Consider the following 20,285-nt stretch of genomic DNA (forward strand, 5'->3'; position numbering starts at 1 on the left):
TATTCGGGAGGCTGAGGCAGGAGAATGGCGTGAACCCGGGAGGCGGAGCTTGCAGTGAGCCAAGATCACGCCACTGCACTCCAGCCTGGGCAACAGAGTAAGACTCTGTCTCATAAAATAATAATAATAATAATAAATAAATAAATAATAAATGCTTTCAGTAAAACCAGCCTGGGGTTGGTTTTAGGAGTGGGGAGAGGGGGTCCCTGGCATTTTGGTGGAGAAGCAGCCCCTCCCCCACGTTACCCTGGCCAAACCTGTCCCTCCCACTCCAATTAATGACGGCTCAGCTCAGCCCAGCCCTTGGGGCCCCTTTATTGAAACAACTCACAGCACAGTATTTGAGACAGACAGTGTTGGCCGGCGGAACCCCAGGAGGCTGAGAAGTCGAGGTTGCGGCATCCTTCACTGCCCTCCTGGGGGAGGCATCCTCCAAGCAGACCTGAGCGGCCCCGGGCTGGGGCGGGCGATCCACACACAGAGGCAATAAGAGCACTTGGAATCAGGGCAGCCATGCAGCACTGCCTAGGCGGGGATCCCCCAAAGTCTGACAGTTCGGGCATCAGTGGGGTGGCAGGTGCCCCCTCAGCTGCCTTTATGAGCGCGCTCTTCCACGTAAAGCTGCATCTGATGGACACAAGCAAACAGCCACAGTCAGCAAGACAGCCAGGGCATCCCTGCTGGAGGACACAGAAGCCCCTGATGGGCAGATCTCCACCAAGGGTGGGGCCTCATGGCCATAGCCGAGGTGGAGAAGAGTAGAGATGGGAGGAGCCTTCCACCAGGCATTCCCTCGTTCTCTCCCGCAAGCCCTCTAGTAAGACCTCAGCGCCGGGCCTCACTTCGTAAGCAGCCCCTAAATAAAGCTTCCCAAGTCCCCACGAAGCTCACCTTTAAAATGTCCGACGTCATGGTTTTTAGTGGTATCAGCCGAGGGTCATGCATGTGGACATCCTGCTCATCTGCCAGGATCCAGGGGAAATCCTAGGGAGGATACAAAGGTCGGGGGGTGACGGGGCTGGGCCCTGGCCTGCCCTCACTTTGCTGTCCCTCCCACTCCAGACCAGGGGCCTCCAACCTGAGCCTCAGAATCACTAGGAAGCTTTTGGTGATGCAGAACCCAGGACCCCCCATCCCCCACAGAGGCCAAGTCCATAGAACCCAAGTGACGAACAAGCCCCAGGCACCAACGCCGAACCTGGTGGGCTAGGACCCCTCCCTGGAGAGCCCCCACTTCAGAAGAGCCAGGATGAGCCAGGGGCCCCAGTAGGTGGCTCCACCTGGGCTCCTCACTGCCCCAAGTGCCCAGATGGAGCAGTGGCCAGGCCTGAGGAGCTGCTGGGTGCCAGGCGCTGCCACACCAATGTAATGGGTGGCTGACCACAGGCAATGCCCCTGCCTGCCTGGAACTGCGACATCATGTTTCTAGAGCCTGCGCCCAGACCCAGACCCGTCTCATCTCACCTTGATGACCTGGATCTTCTCCATGTTGCGAGTGGCGGCTTCTCTCGTGTGCACCAGGACTGTGAAGGTACAGCCTGGAGAGGCAAGAGGTTGGTGGAGGCTCCCCTGCCGCCCTGGTGCCAGTGACTGGGCCCAGCCTCTTCCCACTTCCCTTGCTGGCTCGGCAGCACCCCCAGAGCAGATGGCAAAGCAAATGCTAAGAAAAGCCCCAGTCAATAGGGAGATGGAAGCCAGGTAGAATCAATCAGGGAAGCTTCCCAAAGGAGGTGGACTCTCAGGGTTAGGAAGAGATGAGTCTCAGAACAGCCAAACATGGACCTGGGAACACAGACCAACCCGAGATAACCATGGAAACGCCAAGGGAAGAGAGGGTGGAGAGTGGACACACCTGGGGGGTTGTGGTCCAGGACGGCATCGCACACGCTGATCTTCAGGATGAAGGCCCGGAGCAGTTGCTCCACATGAGACAACAGGGAGTCTGAGCTGGGAGTGAGAGGAGGTCTTCCCGTCACACTGGCGCCCTCCCCTCCACCACAGGCATCAAGCCTGGAAGAATCCCCTCCAGTGCCTGTGAGAGTGCTGCATGCCTAGGACCCAGCTCCCTGTCTGGTCCACACAATGCAAACCAGCAAGGGAGTTTAAAAGAAATGCCCAGCCCCACCCCAGACAAAGTCAGAATTTGGCGGGGGAGCGGGGCACAGGGGAGGTAGGGGTGGCCTGAGGAGGCCTCCCTAGGTGGTTTTAATGTGCAGCCAGGCCCAAGAACCAGGACACCAAGCCAGGAGGGGAAAGGGCTTGCCTAAGGCCACACAGCCCATGGGGACAGGTTGGTGCCAGATTCCAGTGCCCTGACCTCACCATTGGAAGCATGCAGCTGACCAACACATGTGCCCGAGGTCAACTTCGAGTTGACTGGACACTTGCCTGGGGAGTCAGAAAACTGGTTCTGTGTCCTGGGCTCTGCCCCCACCCAGGTGACCCTGGGTAGCTCATGTCATCTCTCTGGACCCATCTCAGCTGCTCACAGGCTGTCCCCTCGTCAGGCTCACGCATCTTGCCCTTTCTCCTCCCAGGCCTTTACCAAGGTATTCAAGGGCCACCTTAAAGGGGTGGGTGTGTTGCCAGAGACAGACTTGATGCCAGCTAGTGGGCGAGGGGCAGGGGCAGCCCACCTGATGGACAGCAGTGGAGGCTGGGTGATCTCAAAGACGAATTTCTCCACTGGACGGTGCTCTTTATCCAAAATCACCACCACCACTTTCTCCACATCATTCTGCAAAGAGAGGAACCCCCACTGCAGAGCCAGGCACCCCACCCCGACTCCACCACCCGCCTCCACCCCCTTGCCCAAGGAGGGAGGGGAAACGGCCCACTCACAGCCCTGCTCAGCTGCTAGGCTGGGGGTCCCCAAGAGGCCAGATAGCGGGTTTGAGAAGCTGGCACCCTCCAGCATGAGTGGTGTAGGCTGAGAGAATGCCCAGGCCCCATAGGGAAGGTCCCAGGAAGTCTGAGATCAGGACTAGATGGGGAAGAAACCCTGAGGGGCTCAGCTCAGACAGAACGTTTAGCGTGGAGAACAGGGGATGGATGTGAAAAGAACCCCGAACCCTCCAGGGCAGCCCCTACTCAGAGCCAGCTCCAACCCAGGGTCCCAGGCCCAAAGCACCCTGAACGTGGCCCACACGCCTTGGGGCCTACCCCTGGGTTGGAATGGTCTCCAGAGTGCAGGCAACAGGCTTCTGGGTATTGGAGCCATGAAGACCCCAAAGAGTCCTAGCCATCACCCCATCCCAGAGTTGGACTGTGAGCATAGAGGGACAGGGGTGAGCATGGGGTGAGGTGGCTGGGGAGCCCAGTGCACCCTCACCTTCTCCAGGAGTGGCTTGACGCAGTGCAGCGTGTCCTGGATATACTGATTCAGCTCCGGGTGGCAGGACATCTGCACACAATACCATGTAGCTGGTGAGGCCCAAAGCACAGATAGGGAAACCACCCAACACGACCAGGAGCCCAAGGCCGCGTCTGCCTTCGGTCAGAGGCCCAGCAGCTCGCCAGGGCTCCCTACCCAGGAGACCCCACTTTCCCTCAAGAGGCTAAGAACTGGCCGGGCACAGTGGCTCACGCCTGTAATCTCAGCACTTTGGGAGGGAGGCCGAAGCGGGTGGATCACAAGGTCAGGTGTTCCAGACCAGCCTGGCCGATATGGCAAAACCCCTTGAGACCAGCCTGGCCAATATGGTGAAACCCCATCTCTACTAAAAATACAAAAATTAGCCCGGCATGGTGGCGGGCACCTTAGTCCCAGCTACTTGGGAGGCTGAGGCAGGAGAATCGCTTGAACCCAGGAGGTAGAGGTTGCAGTGAGCCGAGATCACGCCACCGCACTCCAGCATGGGCAACAGAGCGAAACTCCGGTCTCAAGAAAAAGAAGAGGCTAAGAACTGTGAATTTATCCACAGAGAAAGAAGTTAGAAGATAAGAACTCAGGCTGGGCGCAGTGGCTCACTCCTCTAATCCCGGCACTTTGAGAGGATGAGGTGGGTGGTTCACTTGAGGTCAAGAGTTTGAGACCAGCCTGGCCAAAATGGCAAAACCCCGTCTCTACTAAAAATACAAAAATTGGCCAGGTGAGGTGGCACCTGTAATCCCAGCTACTTGGGAGGCTGAGGCAGGAGAATCACTTGAACCTGGGAAACGGAGGTTGCAGTGAGCTGAGATCAAGCCACTGCACTCCAGCCTGGGCAATGAAGCGAGACTCCATCTCAAACGAAAAAAAAAGATAAGAACTCAATCCCAATATGAGCATTTAATATACTATTAGGGGTTCTTAATGTGGGGTCCATGGACTCCTCCAGAGTCTGAGAAGTCCCTAAAGTTGTATCTTTGTGCACTTGCGCATTTTTCCAGAAAAAGGATCCAGGAAAATGTAATCAGATTTCAAAAGTTAAGAACTAAGGAACTGTGTGGCCTCAGGCAAATTCCTTAACTTCTCTGAGCTTCAATCACTTCATCATAAAGAAAAAGTGAGTAAATGTCAATTGTTTTTTTTCCTTTTCCCTCTAAAGGCGACCTTCAACTTACTATGGGTTTGTGTTTGGATAAACCCATCAAATATCGCCAGTGGAAAATGCAATTAATACACGTAACATACAGAACATCATAGCTTAGCCAGGCCTACCTAAACACACTCAAAACACTTACATTAGCCCACAGTTGGGCAACATTATCCAACACAAAACCTATTTCATAATAAAGTGCTCACACCTGTAATCCCAGCACTTTGGGAGGCCAAGGCAGGCGGATCACTGGAGGTCAGGAGTTCCAGACCAGCCTGGCCAACACGGTGAAACCTTGTCTCTACTAAAAATACAAAAATTAGCCAGATGTGGTGGCAAACGCCTGTAATCCCAGCTACTCGGGAGGCTGAGGCAGGAGAATCACTTGAACCCCGGGAGGTGGAGGTTGCAGTGAGCCAAGATCACGCCACTGCACTCCAGCCAGGGCGACAGAGCGAGACTCAGTCTCAAAAAATAAAATATAAAATAAAAAAATAAAGTGCTGACTACCTCATGTAATGTCTTGAATACCATACTGGAAGTGAGAAAACAATGGTGGTATGGAGACTTGAAGCGGGGACCACCTGGATGTCCTTTAAGCTTCTACCACTTATTCTCGTGTTTCCTGAGTGCCTTCCAGAGACAGGCACTCCTAGGGACTGGAGCTACAGTGCGATGCACACTGCTTTGTCTGCCTTTTAGCCTTAACCCATTGAGTTTATGATAAATGGTAGGGAGAAGGGTTGGAGGTTTTAGGAAATACCCTCCTCACACCAAGGTTCACCAGCTTCAGGAGCTCCTTCAAAGTGCCACCACGTCCCCAGGGTAACTCTTTTTTTTTTTTTTTTTTTTTTGAGACGTAGTCTCGCTCTGTCACCCAGGCTGGAGTGCAGTGGCACAATCTGGGCTCATTGCAACCTCCGCCTCCCGGGTTCAAGCGATTCTCCTGCCTCGGCCTCCTGAGTAACTGGGATTACAGGTGCGTACCACCACACTCGGCTAATGTTTGTATTTTTAGTAGAGACAGGATTTCACCATGCTGGTCAGGCTGGTTTCTTGAACTCCTGACCTAGTAATTCGGCCGCCTCAGCCTACCAAAGTGCTCGGATTACAGGTGTGAGCCACCACGCCCGGAGACCCCCAGGATAACTCTTATCAGGCTTGGTCCCTAATTTCTGGCAAGGGGAACTCCCTTCTGAGGGGTGGGTAGGCAACATCACTTTGGAACCGGAAGGCAAGGGCAGGGCCCTGCGGAATGAAGTGGCTTGGCCTGAAGTGGAAGAGGTTTTTTTTTTTTTTTGAGACGGAGTTTCGCTCTTGTCACCCAGGCTGGAGTGCAGTGGCAGGATCTCGGCTCACTGCAATCTCCGCCTCCCGGATTCAAGAGATTCTCCTGCCTCAGCCTCCTGAGTAGCTGGATTGCAGGCATTGGCCACGATGCCCGGCTAATTTTTGTATTTTTAGTAGAGACGGGGTTTCACCATGTTGTCAGGCTGGTCTCGAACTCCTGACCTCAGGTGATCCGCCCGCCTCGGCCTCCCAAAGTGCTAGGATTACAGGCGTGAGCCACCGCGCCCTACCAAAGAGTTTTTAAAAGTCCACCCTGTACCCACTCTGTGGTTCTGGGACATGCCTCACCTGGACCGGCACGTTGTACTTCTTGCGTTTCTGGAAGATGCCCACGGGGTAGACCTCGCGCACATAGAGGATGAGATGCACAGCCACCTCCAGGAACTCGCAGAGCACATCGGCCACCACTGCAGGGGGGCAAAAGCCGGTGGCGCTCGAGGAAGCCCGCCGGCCCAGACGCCCCCGCCCCCGGGCCCGCAGGTCCAGCCTCCCTACCTTGGCCAAAGTTGAGGTCTTGTCGTGTGAGCGTGGTCATCCTTCCCGCTACCTGAGTGTTGGGGCAAGGGCAGAGGATAGTTTCAGAGACCCAGAAGCCCAGAACCCGCTCGCTTCCACCGTCTCTTCCCTCCCCAGTCTGCGGGAACTCGGGCAGGACCTCCCGCTTAGCACAGGCTCAGGGCAGCTGGGAAGAACCTCCACCCCCACGCTGGCGTCTGTGCTTGGGGGCATCAGCCTCTATCCACTGACCGCCCGCGCCCCCTCGCCCTGCTGTCTCGGGGGGAGGTGTAAAGACCACAGCTGTGCCCCGGAAAAGGGCAGGGCCGCGGACGCAGAGGGAAACAGCTGGATGCGCAGGGCCGGGAGCGCAGAGCGGGACATGCGGAAAGCGAAGCTGGGTTGGAATAAGACTCCGCCCCCTGCTCAGCCGGATCCCTCCCAGCGGGAATCCCGCCCCCTCTCCCCTCCCCCAGTACCGCCTCTGGGCTCGGTTCCCGCCGGAGATCGGGCCCGGCCCCGCCGCGGGGAGCCACCGACCGGACCGATCGCGCCTCCCGCTCAACCCGGGGCCTCGGCGCCGCTCGGTGACGTTCACGGCGCTCCGGCGGGTCCTAGCGCCCGCCCCGCCCAGGCCACGCCCATTCCCGCACCGCCCAAATCCGGCCTCGCACAGGGCGGTTCCGCTGCGGGGGCCGGGCTCCGGGGAGGCAAGGGCCGAGCCTCGGCGTCGGCGAGGGGCTGAGACCCGCGCCGCCACCTCCCTTCAACTTTGGGTGAGCGCGAAGAAAACACAACGTTGATCTCCACGTTCCATTGGATCGCTACATATCTTCCCCCGAGGGCATTTCTCTCGCTTTAGCAGGCGCCGGAAGAGGGCTGGGGAGGGCCAGGGGAGGGCGCGGCTGGGGACTAACGGCAGCCACATCTGAGCTAGCCCGAGTCACATCCCTGCAGCTGCCCACCCAAAAGCGAATCCTCTGGCTCGGGGGCGGGAACAGGGGAGGACAGGGTTGTACTGGTTGTCAAGTCCCGGGTGAAATTTTAAAAATAAAAAAAAGAGGGCGTGCACCGGCGTCGCCCCTGCTCCGCCCCCACCGGGTACGTAAATGCAGCCCGGCCCGACCGCCCAAGAGGATGAACCCTCCCCGCCCTACGCTTCATAACAATAGCTGACCTTTATGGAGCTCCAGCCGAGTGCTGGGCACTGGGCTAAGTGTGTCCGTGGATTATCTAAGTCCTCGGAGTAACTCCATGAGGCAGTTACTGTGACTGTTCCCTTTATACAGATAAGTCAAACGAGGTGCAGAAGGGTGAATAACCTGCCCGCGTCTCCCAGCTGGTGGGGTGGCCGATGGCCGAGGTGCCTCTTGCCACTACATTTTACTGCTCCGAAGTCCCCCAGGGGCGTGGACTCGGTCTGGAAGTCCTGAAAGGGCCCTCAGAGATGATATTATTAAAATAATAAAAAATAATGACTAACATCGAGCACTTCTTATGTGTCAAACACTGATTCCGTTAATTCCCTCATTAACCCTAGCAGCTAAGTCTCCATTTTATAGCCCCACTTTACAGATGGTTAAACAGGCCCAGAAACGTTCTCTAATTCGCCAAAATCACACAGTGGGAATACAAACCCAGCTCTGATGCCTCTTCTGACACCAGGGCTTCCACTTATTTACAGCCCCCTTATTTTACAAGTGAGAAAACTAAGATCTGAGAAGCAGCTACGGAGTTAGTGGGCAACAAGTCAGGACCAGAAGCCAAGAGGACTTTGTCTGTGACCTCCAGGGACGTAAGAGCTTGTTAGTCTCATCCATCTGTTTGGACACAGATCTAGCCAGACTCGTTTATCGTTTACAGCTCATTATAGAAGACCTGGATCCCTCCCCCCGCCCCCTGATGCCTTCAAACCTGCATTTCTAGACTTCTAATGGGGAGAGAAAAAGTAACCTGTAAGTAACCCATTAAGCTAGGAATGTCAGCAAAACATTTCTTCAAATGCAGTCCTAGGAAATCTGCATCAGAATCCCCCAGGAGCCCATTAATCACAACTGCCCTGCTGCCCAGAGCAACCCGATCAAGGTGGGGTGCACAGCAGGGCACTGGCCCTTTAACAAGCTCCCCAGGGGCCCGGATGCCCAGCAAAGTGTGGGAATCACCACAGAGGTTTGGACTGTTCCCAGAGAGAGAATATCTGCATTTTGTAAAAATGCGATGCATTTTGTAAAATTGTGATGTAAAATCATCCATCCAAAGGGATGGATGATTTTGTTTTAGGAACTGGTGCACTTGGCAGCACATTCTGAGCACAGCAACCCTTCTCAGGACGTGGGGATCCTGCCCACATCATGCCATTTCCACACAGAGCTGGCCAAGCAGCTCACTGGCTTATAGACAGAGTCCCGTGGCTCCTTGAGACTGACTCATTGCAGAACTTGGGAAAAGCAAGGGTCTTTCCTTTCCCTCTCTAGAGGCTGCTTAAGCCGCTTTTGCATTGGTGACAGGCAGTGGCAGTCATAGGGGGCAACTCCTTGCAAAGGAGCCCTTCGGACTGGGGCCTGGGGTGGGGAAACTGAGAGCCAAGTGACTCCTATGGGATGGCCTTCAGGACACAGTGTGAGGGGCATTGGGGCTCAAGTCAAGCCCTCCCTCCATGGGCTCCCAGCCCCAGCCCTCTGCCCTGAGAAGACACAATACAAGCCACCCATAGAACTCCTGACACAGAGCTAAGAACGTCAGAAAAATCTTGGAGGACATAAACTCAACCCTCATTTTTCCTTGGGGAAACTGAGGTCCCAACAGCTTTTGACACTGGAGTACCCACCCTGTCAACTAGAAACCTGTGGATAAAAACATCTGGGTTTGCAAATATCGGATGTTCTCACTTGTAAGTGGGAGTTAACCTATGACGATGCAAAGGCATAGGAATGATATATTGGACTTTGGGGACTCTGGGGGAAGGGTGAGAAGGTGAGGGACAAAAGACTACATACTGGGTACAGTGTACACTGCTCAGGTGACGGGTGCACCAAAATCTCAGCAGTCACCACTAAACAACTTACCCATGTAACCAAAAATTATTGCAATTAAAAAAAAAATGTCAGCTGGGCGCGGTGGGTGGCTCACACCTGTAATCCCAGCACTTTGGGAGGCTGAGGCTGGTGGATCACCTGAGGTCAGGAGTTGGAGATCAACCTGACCAACATGGAGAAACCCCATCTCTACTAAAAATACAAAATTAGCCAGGCGTGGGGGCGCATGCCTGTAATCCCAGCTACTCGGAGGCTGAGGTAGGACAATCGCTTGAACCTGGGAGGCGGAGGTTGTGGTGAGCTGAGATCGCACCATTGCACTCCAGCCTGGGCAACAAGAGCGAAAACTTCATCTCAAAAAAAAAAAAAAAAAGTCTGGGTTTGGGGCCTTGGGTTCAGATCCAATCACAAACAGAAGGAAGGTGGGTTAGGAAGCAGATGGGGAGGGATTCAAACCGATCTGACCCCAAACCCCCAAAAGGCTTCAGTCTCATTAGTGAAATGAACAGGTCAGACAGATGTTCCCTAAACCTTTGATGGCCTCAGGTTCCATGGGGGCGGGGGCGAGGGCAGGGGGCCGAATTAGCATGGGCCCATCCGGAGAGCTCTGCCAACACTCCATCCATGCACTCTTCAGCATCTGGTTTTGCATATCTTAATCGCATCAGCATGATGGATGGTCGCGGGATCCAGATTACATTATGGGGTTAATTTATTACATTTTTGAACATCCGTCTGCTGGGAGACTATTGTTCAAAGTTATTTGCATATTTTTCACCATAATGACAATATGTAGGAGGACGGCTGGGAAGGAAGGATGGGTGTTTAGGGGGAGCAAGAACTTATTTGCCAACTAGAGCAGGTCCCTGAGGATCTGTGATGGGGACGGAGGGAAAATCACTCCCAAGAGACATTGAAATGGAAACTGAGAAGGTGAGCTGTGAGCACCAGCCCAGCAAAGAGGAAGACCTGCACCGGTAGAGGAGGACTGCTGGGGTTTATGGAACAAACACACAGTGAGTGAACCAAGCAGTGAGATTTCCAGACTCCTAAGATGATTCCAAGACCCCCTTCCATCCCCACCAGGCTGATGGCAGAATGAATCATCTCTCCCACCCTGCTTAAGGCTCCCAGGACACCAATCACATGGGGTATGAGGGACATACAGAGTGAGCCACACATAGCCTAGTGACAATCTCCTGATATCCTGTTGCTCAGGGGCCCATCCAATTGCAATGCTCCTGGGCAGGGACCCAGCCTCATTCATTATTTCAGTACAGTGCCCGGCCAAATTCAGATTCCCTCTCTCTTTTTTTTTTTCCATAGACAGGGTCTCTCCTTGTCACCCAGGCTAGAGTGCAGTGGAGCAATCATAGCTCACTACAGCCTGAAACTCCTGGGCTCAAGGGATCCTCCTACCTCAGCCTCCTGAGTAGCTAGGATTACAGGTGTGCACCACCATACCTGGCTGATTTTTCAATTTTTTTGCAGAGGCAGGGTCTCACCATGTTGCCTAGGCTGGTCTCGAACTCCTGGGCTCAAGTGATCCTCCTGCCTCAGCCTCCCAAAATGCTGAGATTACAGGCTTGAGCCACCATGCCCAGCCCGAATTCAGGTTCTCAGAGAACGTGTGTCAAATGAGTGAATGAAAGAATGAATGACAGAGGAATGAAATGATGGTGGACAGTGGCTCATTACCATTTGCCTGACTTGAATCCCAACTGAGTCTGGATGAGGAGCAAAACACATCGACTTCAGTGCCTGGGCTATGGGTGACGCTATGCAGAGAAAAGCTATTTTCAAAAACAAAAGCAAGGGCTGTGGCATGTTCCCAGTGGTGTCCCCAGCACCCACTGGGCCTGCTCATGTGTCCAACCTGCTGCTACTCTCCCAAACACTGCCCATTAACCAGGTGTGAGGCCCTTCTTTCTCTGAATCTCAGTTTGCTCATCCGTAAAATGGCACAATGGTAGTTCCAATTTCATAGGATTGAGCAAAGAGCAAATGTTTATGTCCATGTTCATGTTTATAAAGAATATAAAGCGCACAATGCCAGGCATGGTGGCTCACGCCTATAATCTCAGCTTTTTGGAAGGCCAAGGTGGACAGACCACTTGAGCTCAGGAGTTCGAGACCAGCCTGGGCAATGTGGCAAAAACTCTACAAAAAATATAAAAATTAGCTGAGCATGGTGGCGTGCACCTGTAGTCCCAGCTACTTAGGGGGCTGAGGTGGGAGGATCACTTGAGCCCAGGAAATCAAGGCTGCAGTGGGCCATGTTTGTGCCACTGCACTCCAACCTGGGTGATAAAGTGAGACCCTGTCTCAAAAAATAAACAAAGTGCACAAGGCCTGGCACATAAATGCTCAATTAATGACTGTCATGACAATGATATTAAGGTCTATATACACTATTTAAGCCCCCAGAACAAACACTCTGGACAAGCTGTCACACTTTTCAAAACCCCATCCAAATCATCCTTAGCGGCATCCCTATAGCTCCATTTCTATTTCCCAAGGCAGCAGGCAACTCCCAAGGTGCCCTAGGGACGACACGCATCATCATGGAACAAGATGCCTAAAGACAAGGACTTCCTGCTGACAGCTCCTCTCCGCTCTCATCTGCCTTCTGGTGTGAGGCCTGACCTGGACAGCTGTCCCAGATCCCGGGGTTCACTGCTGACCTGAGATGGATTCCAACACTTCAGCCAGAGCAAAGCCCTCACCCACCATTCCCTCTGTGGGGTTCTACTGATTCCCAGTGTTGCTGACCCCTCAGTGGTCGGGGGACCTTACTGATCATCTGCTCTTTTTTCATAGAGACAGGGTCTCGCTGTGTTACCCAGGCTGGTCTTCAACACTTGGCCTCCAGAATTCCTGCCTCAGCCTCCCAAAGCTCTGGGATTACTGGCATGAGCCACCGCGCCTAGCCTAGTCATATGTTCTTAAACTTTGGGCTTCTACCCAGAGACACAAAATGTCTTTTTCTTTTTTTTTTTTTTTGAGATAGAGTCTCACTCTTGTCGCCCAGGCTGGAGTGCATTGGCATGATCTCGGCTCACTGCAACCTCCACCTCCTTGGTTCAAGCGATTCTCCTGCCTCGGCCTCCCGAGTAGCTGGGACTACAGGCATGCGCCACCACGCCTAGCTAAATTTTTTGTACTTTTAGTACAGATGGGGTTTCGCCATGTTGGCCAGGCTGGCCTCGAACTCCTGACCCCAAGTGATGTGCCCGCCTCCGCCTGCCAAAGTGTTGGGATTACAGGCTTCAGCCACTACACCCGACCCAGAGACACTAAATGTCTTACACAACATCAGGAGTGTCCAGATATATTCTGAAGCCATCCTGGGCCACAAGGTAAGAACTTTTGATCCAGCTCAACTGCCACTTTAAAAAAAACAAAAACTTCTCTGTGGAGATATAATTCACAAACCATAAAGTTCACCTTTTCACTGGGTGCAATTCAGTGGTTTTTAGTATAGTCCCAATGTTGTACATTGCTACTCTCTAATTCGGAACATTTTCATCACTCCTGATGTCTTGAGAAGGGTTGTTCATGCCCAAAGTGTGCTGCCAGGTACATCAATTCCGAAACCACTCATCTACTTTCTGTTCTATGGACTGTCCAATTTTTTTATTTTATTTTTTGGAGACAGGGTCTCACTCTGTCACCTAGGCTGGAGTGCAGTGATGCAATCGCAGCTCACTGAAGTCTCAACCTCCTGGGCTCAAGCGATCCTCCCACCTCAGCCTCTCCAATAGCTGGGGCTGCAGGTGTGCACCATCACACCCAGCTAATTTTTATTTTATTTATTTATTTTTTGACGGAGTCTCTCTCTGCCACCCAGGCTGGAGTGCAGTGGTGCAATCTTAGCTCAATGAAATCTTCGCCTCCCCGGTTCAAGCAATTCTCCTGCCTGAGCCTCCTGAGTAGCTGGGACTACAGGCGCCCTCCATCATGCTTGGCTAATTTTTAAATTTTTAGTAGAGATGAGGTTTTGCCATATTGGCCAGACTGGTCTCGAACTCCTGACCTCAGGTGACCCACCCACCTTGGCCTCCCAAAGTGTTGGGATGACAGGCATGAGCCACCACGCCCAGACTAATTTTTAAAATTTTCTGTAGAGAAGGGGTCTCACTATGTTGCCAGGCTGGTCTCCAACTCCTGGCTTCAAGAGGTCCTCCTGCCTCACCCTCTCAAAGTGCTAGAATTACAGGCATGAGCCACTGCGCCTGACCTGGACTTGCCAATACGGAACATTTCATATAAATGTAATTGTACAAAATATGGTCTTTTATGTCTGGCTTGTTCCACTTAGCATAATGTTTTCAAGATTCATCCAGGTCGAATCATATATTGATACTTCATTCCTTCGTAGAACCAAAATACTCCCGTGTATGGATAGACCACATCTGCTTATCCAGTCATCAGCTGATGAATATTGGAGCCTACTTTGGTGCCTCAAGTACCTCATTTTACAGACAAGGAAACTGAGGCCCTAAAGTCATCATAACCTGGATGGGATAGGAGTCCAGGCCTCTCCTAACATCCACCTTTTCATATTGTGTAACTCCAGCTCCAAGGACATCGGAAGATCACCCAGCCAGGGCACAGCCACAGCAGCAACATTTGAACCAGAGACTCCAAGGTTTTTCTCCTGGCTCATGAATGCTGGGCCACAGCTCTATCCTTGGCGACGCAAATCATGCCCGCTGCACACTGCCCCCTCTCCCAGGCCCAGGTGATCATCATCTCTTCTCTGCCACAGTCCTTAGCTGGTCTCTTGCTTTCACCCTTGTCCCACTGCAAACTACTCCCAACCTTAGGAATCAGCAAACGTGGTGTAATCCCAGCACTTTGGGAGGCCAAGGCTGGCGAATCACCTAAGGTCAGGAAATCGAGATCATCCTGGCTAACATGGGGAAACCCTGTCTCTACTAAAAATACAAACAATTAGCCAGGCGTGGTGGCATGCACCTGTTGTTACTGCTACTTGGGAAACTGAGGCAGGCGAATCACTTGAACCCGGGAGGCAGAGGTTGCAGTGAGCCACAATCACACCACTGCACTCCAGCCTAGACAACAGAGCAAGACTCCATCTCAAAAAAAAAAAAAAAAAAAAAGGAAAAGAAAAAGGAATTAGCAAACCTGCTAAAAACCTAAGTCAGATCATGTCTCTGCTCTGCTCACGGTCCCTCTAAACAGCCCAAGTCCTCCCCGTGGCCTTTGCAGGCTCACATTGTTAGAGGTGTCTGAACCAGAGCAACCCCATCTTGAGTAGGGGCTGGGTAAAATGAGGTTGAGACTTACTGGGCCATATTCCCAGATGGCTAAGGCATTCTAAGTCACAGCATGAGACAGGAGATCAGCACAAGATACAGGTCATAAAGACCTTGCTGATAAAACAGTTTGCAGGAAGGAAGGCTGTCAAAACCCACCAAAACCAAGATGGCCATGAGAGCAACCTCTGGTCGTCCTCACTGCTCCACTCCCACCAGTGCCATGACAGTTTGCAAATGCTATGGCAATATCAGGATGTTACCCTATATGGTCTAAAAAGGGGAAGCAAAGGCCAGGCACAGCGGCTCACTCCTGTAACCCTAGCACTTTGGGAGGCCGAGGCAGGCAGATTGCCTGAGGTCAGGAGTTCAAGACCAGCCTGGGCAACATGGCGAAACCCTGTCTCTACTAAAAATACAAAAAATTAGCTGGGCATGGTGGTGTGTGCCTGTAACCTCAGCTAACTGGGAGGCTGAGGCATGAGAATCGCTTGAACCTGGGAGGCAGAGGTTGCACTGAGCCAAGATTGCACCACTATACCAGCCTGGGCAACAAAGTGAGACTCTGTCTCAAAAAAAAAAAAGGGGGGGGGGGGGGGGCAGGGGAAGCATGAATAATCCACCTTTGTTTAGCATATCATCAAGAAATAACCATAAAAATGGGCAACCAGCAGCCCTTGGTGCTGTGCTGTCTATGGAGTAGTCATTCTTTTTATTCCTCTACTGTCTCAATAAACTTTCTACTCTATGGACTCGCCCTGAATTATTTCTTGTGCGAGATCCAGGAACCCTCTCCTGAGGTCTGGGTCGAGACCCCTTTCCTGTAACAACATGGTCCTACCCCAGCTCCCTGTCTGATGTCACCTCGCTCTGTTCCAGCCTGACTCTTCTCCCCCAAACACACCAAGCACACTCCTGCTCCAGGACCTTTGCACTGGCTCTTCTGCTTGCAAGTCTTCTGCCCACAACCACGTGGCTCATTACCTCCTTTTCTTTGCAGAAAGGACTGCCCCAGCCAAGAGGCCTTTCCTAACAACTTTATGTAAAACAACACCTTGTCCCTTCATGCTTTGTCTGTAATGTGCTTTACTTTTCTTCATAGCACTAATCACCACCTGACATCATTTATATTTATTTGTTCACTTATCTTCTGTCTCCTTCACTAGAATCTGAGCTCCATGGGGGCAGGGATTCTTGTCCATGTTGTTTACTACTGTACCTCCAGTGCCGGCACATAGTAGGTGTTCAATAGGTATTTATGGGATGGATGACTCAAACCTTTCGGTGAATAAACAGTCCAGTGTTCTCATCAGTCTATCCTGGTGCCCACCAAGCTAATAATATCACAGTAACAATGGCAGCTAATTTTTCAGGAGCATTTCCTATGGGCCAGACCTTAGAAACGTTATCTCCTTACACAGGGCACTGCATTCAAGCCTGGAACACTGAGATTTAGGTATAATCATGAGCTCAGAGGTCAGGCGACTTGCCCGAGGTCATAGGGGACGGCATCAGAAAAGGAACACAGACATTTAGCCTGACGGCAGAACTGTGTTCTAAAACCTCAGATTCATTCATAATTTGCCATACGCTGGAGAAAGAAAACAGTCGAAATGGAAGCCACCTGGCGAGCTCAGGGCGCCAGGTGGAAGCGCTGCTTCCCACAAATGGGAGTCCGGCCCCATCGCTCTTTGATCTTTGCAGCGTCCGTGGCCCCACCGACCCCGTCGTGAGTTATGGGAGCCACGGGACCCATAACCCAGCATTCCCGGACTCCCAGGGTCGTCAGGACACGGCGCCCCGCGCGGTGATGGATGAGCCGGCCCCAGCGCTGGCTTTGTCCGGGTTGGGCCGGACTGAGAAGCTTCAGGCCGGCTTTGGACGGGGCGTGGCGAGAGCCGCGCCGCGTGTGTGTGTGTGTGTGTGTGTGTGTGTGTGTGTGTGTGTGTGTGTATTGGGGCGGTTGTCTTTCTCCCTTCCCTACCGGGAAAGAGGGCACAGGTGCGCCGTCAGCGCCCCAGGTGAGCTGGTAGCACTTTGAAGACCCTTTGTACCCCCACATCCAGGAGCGACCTCTCGGAGAACCCCGCCCGCCCACTCTGCGCACTTTCTGCGGCTACAAAGGCCCCGCCGTTCCCCGTCCCGCCTCCCCCGCCCTGGGCATTTCTTCCGTCCCTTTTGACAGTCTAGGCGGAATAATCCTTTTGCGGCCCCGGGCCCCTGCCCGGCCAGACGCCGCCGCAGCTGAGCGCGCAGCCTCGCTCCATTGTTGGGGTTCACCGAGGACCCCCCGCCGCGGCCCTTTGTCGCCCGCCCTCCGCGGGGCCGCTCCAGATGCGCCACCGCTGCCGGAGCCCCTCCCGTCCCACGCGCCCTGGGCCGCGGCGAGGCGGCTCTTACGCACCAGGAGGAGTGGGCCTGCCTCGCCCGGTGCCCGCACGGCTGCTGGGCTGCGCCCGCCTTTGTCTGCCTCCTTTGTCTGCCCCGCGCCCTCGCGGCGGCGGCGCCTAGGCCTCTGGGGAGCTGGCCCAGAACTCGAAGTGCAGCTGGCGAGGGCGCGCTGGCCGGGAGCGCGCCCGGCCCCGGGGCTGCCCCTTGGCTGGGGGCAGTCGAGCCCGCCACCCGCCGCCCCTCCTCTGTCCCCTCCCCGCGCTCCCGCCCCCTTCCCTCCTGCCCGCCCACTCCCCCTTCCTTCCAGTCCCGCTCAGCCTGGGAACATCCTCCGGCTGCCCGCGCACCTCTCCACGTCGTCCCAGTTCCGCGGCTCGCCCTCGGCTGCGCTCGGCTCCCGCGGGCTCTCGGCCCCGAGCCCCTCCGCCCCCTCCCCGCCGGCCGGACAGGTAAGGCACGGCCTCGGCCCGCCCCTGGCTCCGCCCCTCCCGCCGTACCTGGCTGCGAGCCCGGACAAAGGTGGGCTACCTGGCGCGCCCAGGGGCGGGGTGCGCGGGGTCCCGAGGCTGGAAGTGAAGATGCTGCCTCCCTCCCAGCCCTCGGACCCGTCTATCCGCCAGTCCTTCCGCCGCCTCCTCTCCTCGCCGCGTCTCCCCACGGCCCCTGACTGCTCCCGGGCTCCCCATCCGTCCACCTGCCGCTGGACGCCCACTTTTCCACGCTCTGACACTCGGCCTCGCGCGCCCTCGCCGCCCTCTGGGATCCCGGCTCGCGCCTACTCTCCTCGGCACTAGCCTTCTCTCTCCTGGACCCAGTCTCCCTTTGTCTCTCTGTCTCTGAGCCTCCGGGTGGTCTCTCAGGCGGGGGGCCCCAGCCCGCCACCGTTGGAAGAAGCCTTGGAAGACGCCCTGAGCCCCGGGCAGAGCTGGCGGGCGTGCCCTCCCGCCCCTTTCGAGGCCGCCCAGGAGGTTGGGGTGTGTGGCCGGGGTCGCTGAGTGCGCCCGGAACCAGCACCGCCGGTGGCCCCGTGCCGTCCCATCTGTGCCCAGGACGGTACTCAGCCTGCCTCCCCCGACGGCGCTGGTCTTTCGCCTGTGGTCTCCCGCCTGTGGTCTCCCGCTCTGTCCCTCCTGCTCCCCACCGCCGGCTTTTGGCTTTTCTCCGTCCGCTCGCCAAGGGTCTCAGCCGCCTTCGGGGCCGGGGTATGAGATGAGAGAGAGCTGGGGTTTCCCGCCAAGTCTTGCTTTCCTCAGCTGGGTGCTCCCTGGGCCATCCTCTCTGCCCGGTGGTCTACCCTGCCTATATGCTCCCTCCACGCTGCCCACCTCCCAGCGCAGTGGCACACCGGTGTCTGGAACCAGTTCAGTACCATGCATCTGGGGTCGGGCACACTGGGGCTCTGGGAGTGATCTTGGACAAAGGAACGCACCTCTCTGAGCCTCAGTGTTCCTGTCACAAAACAGGGATGGTGCTAGTCCCTACCTATAGGGATGTGTGTGGAAATTGTGGGGTGCCGCTTGGTGCTGGTTCACACACCCTGTGGAGGAAGGGAGGGGAGGGGAGGGGAGTCTACAGACCTGGGATGGGGTGGGGACAGGGGGCTCCACAGAAATGGATCTCAAAGTCAAGGCTTAGAGACACTTCTGAGTAACCCCCCACCACAGCCTCTTCCCCCATCGCACTTCCTGTCACCTTCACCTCCTCGTGCCCATACAGGCGTCCACACCCCTGCAAGCACTCTTTCTCTCTCCTCCTCTTTGCTTGTCCTAAAATCAGCTAAAACAGTCAAGGCCAATGGGTCACTTTTTTTCAAAATGAGATCAGTGTGGCTGTGCTGGTGTTGCCAACAGCTGGTCACCCATCAGAAGGCGTCCAGTGACTCACCTCCAATTCTGAACCTCGGTCTTGGCTTGATGTCTTTTATAGCGGCACCAGCTCACAGGTCACTTCCTTTCCTCTGAGGGGATTGTCTTGCTGGCTCCTGGACCTGCTGTGTGCTTGCCCAAGCCCCCGACCGCTGTCTAGGTTGTCATAACAGATGACACACCACTCCAGGAGTCTGGCAGTGACGTGGCCTGAGTGTCTTAATGAGGGCAACTTCAGAAGAGGGAAACCTCCCAGCTGGCAGGTTCCAGTCTCCCCTGGCTGAGTTCTTGTTTCAGCCACAGCCAGGGCTGGCAACTGGAACCTTTCTCTTTAGAGGCAAGAACGGCTGGATATCCCCGCGACATCCCCCATCCAGGCTCCTGCTCGAAATCCTACCTGGCAGACAGGCCCTACTTTGGTGAACCCGGCTCTTCATACCATCTCTACCCTCTGCCTTCTGCAGCAAAGCCAGCTCAGAGGCTCGGGAACCTTGCTCAGCCCCTCTCTGCCCCCTCCGCTGCCTTCCTCCCCACTATTCAATTCATTACCCTCCCCAATCCATAGTCCTCAGTGGCTCCCTGTGGCCACTCAGTTAACTAGAGACCTCAGCCCAGCCTAGCCCTGTCCTGCCTGCCTCCCAGCGTTGTTGTCCCCTCTGTGTCCCAGGTTGCAGCCACGATGGAGAGCTGACCATCTCCACAGCCTGCCCTCCTCCAGGCTTTTGCTAGGGCTCTTTCTGCCCTGCCCTGTGTTTGATCTCAGCCCTCCGTCTTTGCTGACCAAGGAGGTCTGATGCCCTCTCCTGTGGGAAGCACCTCGGCACTCCCTTGCCTCCCTGTCTCTTGTGAACTGCACAGCATAATCCCTATCTGGGAGGGGTCTGCTCCTCCCTGGGTGGGGGCTGGGTCTTCTGCTTGTGGTCCCAGTGCCTGGCATGCAGTAGGGCCTCTGTGCACACCTGTTATATTGAATGTGATTCCTGGTCAAAGGCACAGGAATGAGCTGAAAACTGCAAGCCCCAGTGTCTTGCTGAGTTCTGTTGGGTCCTGCTGGCGGGGCCAGGGCGGAGCTGGCCCTCTGGCTGGGGAGGTTGGAGGGGGAGCAAGCTGCCCAGAAACCCCTGTGATACTGAGGCCCTGCATCACTCTGGAAAATGAGGGTGGTCGCTGTGCCTGATTATAGGGGTAGAAACAGACCAGAGAAGGAAGTGGCTCACCCCAGCCGTGCAGATTGGGTTTGAAGCCCAGCTGATCACTGAGCAGCTATGGGACCCGGAGGGAGTTCCTTCACGTGTGTCAGCCAGGAATGTGATGGAGCGGGGACTTGCATCCCGGCCTCCCCGAACT

At 54.9% G+C, this 20,285-nt stretch overlaps 2 protein-coding genes across 4 annotated transcripts in view; one reads left to right on the forward strand and one right to left on the reverse strand.

Moving 5' to 3' along the window:
- Window positions 1-291: 291 nt before the first annotated feature.
- On the reverse strand, window positions 292-17,234 carry MAD2L2 (mitotic arrest deficient 2 like 2). 3 transcript variants are annotated; one of them, XM_032758934.2, is made up of 9 exons: window positions 17,087-17,234; window positions 6,366-6,417; window positions 6,159-6,277; window positions 3,332-3,403; window positions 2,637-2,737; window positions 1,853-1,947; window positions 1,465-1,538; window positions 892-984; window positions 292-627 (listed from the first exon to the last, which is right to left on the reverse strand). In XM_032758934.2, exons 2-9 carry the CDS (start codon window positions 6,403-6,405, stop codon window positions 586-588), a joined length of 636 nt encoding a protein of 211 aa, XP_032614825.1. In that variant the 5' UTR covers window positions 6,406-6,417; window positions 17,087-17,234; the 3' UTR covers window positions 292-585. The 3 variants fall into 3 exon arrangements, with proteins under 3 accessions (XP_032614825.1, XP_032614824.1, XP_058300453.1); XM_032758933.2 differs by lacking the exon at window positions 17,087-17,234 and adding an exon at window positions 6,845-6,990; XM_058444470.1 differs by lacking the exon at window positions 17,087-17,234 and adding an exon at window positions 7,040-7,063 and having other exon boundaries at window positions 298-627.
- The window catches only part of DRAXIN (dorsal inhibitory axon guidance protein), a 38,484-nt gene continuing 25,058 nt past the window's right edge, over window positions 6,860-20,285 (forward strand). The window contains exons 1-3 of the mRNA XM_058444471.1: window positions 6,860-7,141; window positions 8,229-8,320; window positions 12,571-12,759. Of these exons, the coding sequence (XP_058300454.1) occupies window positions 12,701-12,759 (59 nt within the window). The 5' untranslated portion in view covers window positions 6,860-7,141; window positions 8,229-8,320; window positions 12,571-12,700. The remainder of the gene's footprint in view (window positions 7,142-8,228; window positions 8,321-12,570; window positions 12,760-20,285) is intronic.

This window comes from Hylobates moloch, unplaced genomic scaffold, assembly GCF_009828535.3.
Source record: "Hylobates moloch isolate HMO894 unplaced genomic scaffold, HMol_V3 SCAFFOLD_9, whole genome shotgun sequence".
Lineage (NCBI taxonomy): Eukaryota > Metazoa > Chordata > Mammalia > Primates > Hylobatidae > Hylobates > Hylobates moloch.

Excerpts from the sequence above, each read along its gene's own strand:
- MAD2L2 (XM_032758934.2), bottom strand. The coding sequence starts at position 6,405 with ATGACCACGCTCACACGACAAGACCTCAACTTTGGCCAAG. Across the intron at positions 2,738-3,331 it reads TCAAGCCACTCCTGGAGAAG|AATGATGTGGAGAAAGTGGT; the intron begins GTGAGGGTGCAC and ends CTCTCTTTGCAG. Across the intron at positions 985-1,464 it reads AGAAGATCCAGGTCATCAAG|GATTTCCCCTGGATCCTGGC; the intron begins GTGAGATGAGAC and ends TATCCTCCCTAG.